This window comes from Austrofundulus limnaeus, unplaced genomic scaffold (genome assembly GCF_001266775.1).
Source record: "Austrofundulus limnaeus strain Quisiro unplaced genomic scaffold, Austrofundulus_limnaeus-1.0 Scaffold1113, whole genome shotgun sequence".
Lineage (NCBI taxonomy): Eukaryota > Metazoa > Chordata > Actinopteri > Cyprinodontiformes > Rivulidae > Austrofundulus > Austrofundulus limnaeus.
Genome location: NW_013953515.1, coordinates 102,298 through 106,743, shown reverse-complemented (window position 1 = coordinate 106,743; position 4,446 = coordinate 102,298). Strand labels below are relative to the sequence as shown.

General features: G+C 37.0%; 1 protein-coding gene across 1 annotated transcript in view; it reads right to left on the bottom strand.

The window, feature by feature from the left end:
- Positions 1-1,853: 1,853 nt before the first annotated feature.
- The window catches only part of LOC106534191 (acyl-coenzyme A thioesterase 4), a gene marked incomplete at its 5' end in the record, with an annotated part of 14,867 nt that continues 12,274 nt past the window's right edge, over positions 1,854-4,446 (bottom strand). Inside the window, 2 exon segments of the mRNA XM_014030762.1 lie at positions 1,854-2,134; positions 2,215-2,356. Coding sequence (XP_013886216.1) covers positions 2,219-2,356 — 138 coding nt within the window.

Here is a 4,446-nt window from a genome sequence, read left to right as displayed (position 1 = left end):
ACTTTGTGTTGGTCTTTCACATTAAATTCCAGTGAAATATATTTATGTTTGTGGTTGTAATGTGACAAAATATGGAAAAGTTCAAGGGGTATGAATAATTTTGCAAACCACTGTATATTGTGGTCTATGTGTTTGTATATCCAAACACATAGATGCTGACATGATAAGTTTGTCATGCAATTCACGTAATGACGTGATTATGGGAACTGGGAAAGTTGAAAAGTAAAGTACATTTGTACTGATTTTAAATGTGCCAGACTTATACTTGTTTTTTTATTACGATATCTAGACCATTACTGATAATCAAATGCACAAGAGTTTTTGTTTGTATTCTCATTAAGCTGTGATTAAACAGGATGGTACACTCTGACAATGAGTGACCCATTTAGGTTAACTCAGAACAGACTGCACTTATCAGACAGATTGGTTAAAACACACCTCACACTAAACAACACACAGACAATAGTTTTTTCTTTCGTTTGCAGAATTTTAAGGACTCAAGTGCTGGACAAAAAAGGCCCTCCATATTGAAGTGACGTCTTTGCCCCGAGGAGAGTGCTTTCAGAAGGCTGTGTATAAAAATTAGGTTTTTGTCTGGATTTGGTCCATGTTATGGTAATATTTATTTAACAAAGATAGAAATACGTGGTCCAAGAATGAAGGTACTCCGTGAGATGATCAGCTGAGTTTTATTGCAACAACAGGAAACACAGACAACAATCTGGCCTGTCTCTGTGCCTCTGCTTCTCTCTGTCACTCCACTCCACACTACTGTTGAACACTGTGTCTCAATATATGCCTCATATATACAGTATAAAGTATATTAACAAACACCATTCTGTCATCTTAGCAAGATTTGATACAAGGTCAATGGAAAACACAAAGATAAACACAAGTGATATCTTAGAATGACTTGTTAGCAAATCTTGTTCTGACTTTAATCATTCTATCTGCAGATGAACATCATGTCATGAAAACCCAGGTCATTAAAGGTTGTCATGAATTACTTGCTTAAACATAAAAGTATTAGTTCTATTACAGTCCAGATGAAAGGTTGTGTACGGTTTTATTTTTCTGCAATTCAAAGTTCAAGTCTTAAATCTAAATTGTCTCCTGTGCGTGCTTCAACTGCAAAATAACACATTTTCTTGCAGTGCTGTATAAATAAACTGAAGTGAATTGGATTTCCAGTTTTTTGTTTCCAAAGATCTTTGTCCAGATGATTTCCTTATCTCTTTCCAAACCCCTTGCTCCGAAATTCTGGACTCCACAGCACCTTCTCTGTTTAAATCAACGTTCAACTTGTACAACCTTTGAGTGTCTTGTTAAGTTACCAGAGATTCCTCTTCCTTTATGGAGAACTAAACAGTTTCTCTGTAAGTAAACAATTTATAAAATTACTGCTATGTTTTCACTTGGAGTTAGAAATGTATCTAATAAAAATGAATTCACATGAGACTGAGGAATTATTTTCTTTACTACCCAAAGCACTGATCCCCAAAAACAGATTATAGATTCAATAATAAATCTAAATCTAGAACCAGTAGCACTTTGAAGTTAAGCTTGAGCTTTAATTGTTTAACAATAATGAATTTATTGTGGATTTTGAGCTACATATGATCAAAGTTAAACTAAACATACGTACAGGTTTAAATATATCCATTCATTCAACTAAAATATTTTAATAAGTGAAGCTGAAAGTCTTCCTGATTTTATAACTGGGTTGAAATCTGCAGCTGCTTTCATGGACAAAATGCTTTCTGGAGAAAAGTTTTACTTTTACAGCATTCTCATACTGTTTCTTATTCTTCATGTATTTGACTAAAAAGTAAAGTAAGACAATTTAGACTGAATGCAAAATAATGATTTCATTGTTTGGTCCAAAAATGTGTCTTTAAAGTTGGTTATTTATAAAAATTGTTTTTACAGTCAGTTATCAGTGCTTCTGATAAGAATTAAATCAGTTTAACTTCATCAATTATAAGTCATCTTGATAATTAAAGCTGGGACAGTAAGGTTGCACCAGGTTTTGTGCCGCCGTACAAATTCTCTCTCAGAAAGACCAAAATCTTCTTCCAAGAGTCCTCCTGAGCTCGAGAATGTTCCAGAGTCTGTCCTCCCCACAACACCATACCTGCAAACAACAAAAACAGATTCTGAGCTCAAGACATCTGACTTTAAAAGCTACCAAAAAGCTGACAGGTGGGCGCTTACTTTTTTAATGTTTTGTAAGATCTGTAAGAATACTAGCTCGGGCATGTGGCGAGTATGGTGGTTCAATCAGGTGACCTGTGTTTGGGTAGGACAGGAGAGTCAGCAGGTGGCTGTTCCCCGCTCGCTCCATCATCTCCTTTATCTGGAAAACAGAAAGTTTAAAGTCAGGTGGTTTAACAACAAGAAAATTTAAGTGGTTAGGGGAGTTGTCCTGTATCTGGAGCATTGCCGGTTTAATCCCCCATTCCAGCCGCCTCAGTTGTTATGTCCTTGGGCAAGACACTTCACCCACCTTGCCTACCTCTGGTGGTCAGAGGTGGCGCTGGTGCATGGTCACCTGTGTTAGTATGCCCCAAGGCAGCTGTGGCTACAATATAGCTCATCATCATCATCAGTGTGTGAATGGGCAAATAGGTAGAGCACTTTAGGGTCTGACAGGGTTTGATGAATTGTTATATAATTTCTGACGATTTACCATTTCAGCATAACCAAAATTATGATAAAGTTATTCATTAATATGACACTTTCCCCTACATTAACGTCTAAAGAAAGCAGATTAGCATAATCAGCTAAAGTTACAGGCCTGTTTTGGAGACAAAGAATCTACTACCCCTGGCAAAAAGTATGGAATCAGCAGTCTTGGATGAGCACTCATTCAGACATTTCATTCTGTAAAACAAACTCAGATCAAAAACATGATACAGTAATAAGGTCATTCCAAAGTGCAACTTGTTGGCTTTCAGGGACACTCAAAAAATGAAGAGAAAACATTGTGGAAGTCAGTGAATGTTACTTTTATTAACCAAGCACATGGGAAAAAAATACATGGAATCACTCAATTGTGAGGAAAAAAGTATGGAATCACTCAAATTGGAGATAGAAAATAAGGACACACCCAGTCAATTTCCTTCCTATATCAGGGGTGCTCAACCTTTTTTGAACCATGATCCACTTTTGAATTCTGAAGTTTGCTGTGATCTACTCGTCCAGTCTCAGTATCAAAAAACACAATTTTTAATCTCCCTACTCCTCACTTCTTTAAAGTAAATAAAGCAGAACGTAACGTGTTGCTAGTTTTATTTAATTTAAAGTATTGTCAAACAATATCTACTTAACCATATACAGTATTTACCTACAAAAAAAGAAAAGATAAAATCTTTACTTAACTCCTGACAGAGAAACAGAAGAGGGATGCTCGAACAAAAAGGATTAATTTTTTATCTCCTTCAATTAGTACTCCCTGTAACATGTGAGCTATGATGGGTGGAAACCTGCACACTGAGAACCACAGACTTAAATAACTTTAGAGCACGGGAACTCATCTCCATTTATTCAAAGAACCCTCCTCTCTTTCTCTCCATACAGGGGAGGAAAAACAAAACATAAAACTAAAGTCAAAGCACACAATATAAAACTCTCTTGTTTATACTATTACAAAAAGTGACTTACGATGGTGCAGATTCACAAATCTCCAACAACTATTTCAAACCTCCATCTCTGTGCAGCATGCAGGATGGTGTCATCTGTAGGTGCTGGCCCTCACTGGTCCAGACTGCCGGCTCCAGACCATTCAAAGAGTTCCACCTGTTCACCACCTATAAAACAAGACACACACACAGTCACGTTAGGTAGAGAAAACAACTGCTAAATAAATAAATAAATAAATAACACAAAGGTGCCAGTCAGTGTATAAGACACTAGTCTGGTCTAAAATGTAATAAAAAAAAACATACAGACCCATTGTGACAAGTCTAGAGGAGACAACTTTTTATGCAAGAAGCTATATAAAAATAAATGTATGTCTACCTTAGTGGGACTTCTGACACTGCCCAGGGTCTCACAGTTAGACAGTATGAGGTGGTTGGGGTGTAAGCAGGTCTCCAGATGATCATCACTCTTTGTGGATCTGTTCTTGGACTTGATGATTTTCATGTGAGAGAAAGCTGACTCCAGAACTCTCCATCCATGTGACTTGTTGCTCTGGATTTGATCCTAATGTCATTTTGCAGAATCAAAACCTCATTTTCAACACCGGAGCAGTCCAGACTGAAACACAAATTTGGACACATCCATTCCTCCTGGTGGACAGCTGCATGTCTTATAGCAGCCACTTTTATTTTTAAAATCACGGAAAAGCACGTCTGCAGCATCAAACGCTTCTTTCATAACTTCGTCATCGCTGAAAGATGTTTTTTGTGTTGAGGCAGGTATGAGGCCGCATTAACAGCCTTA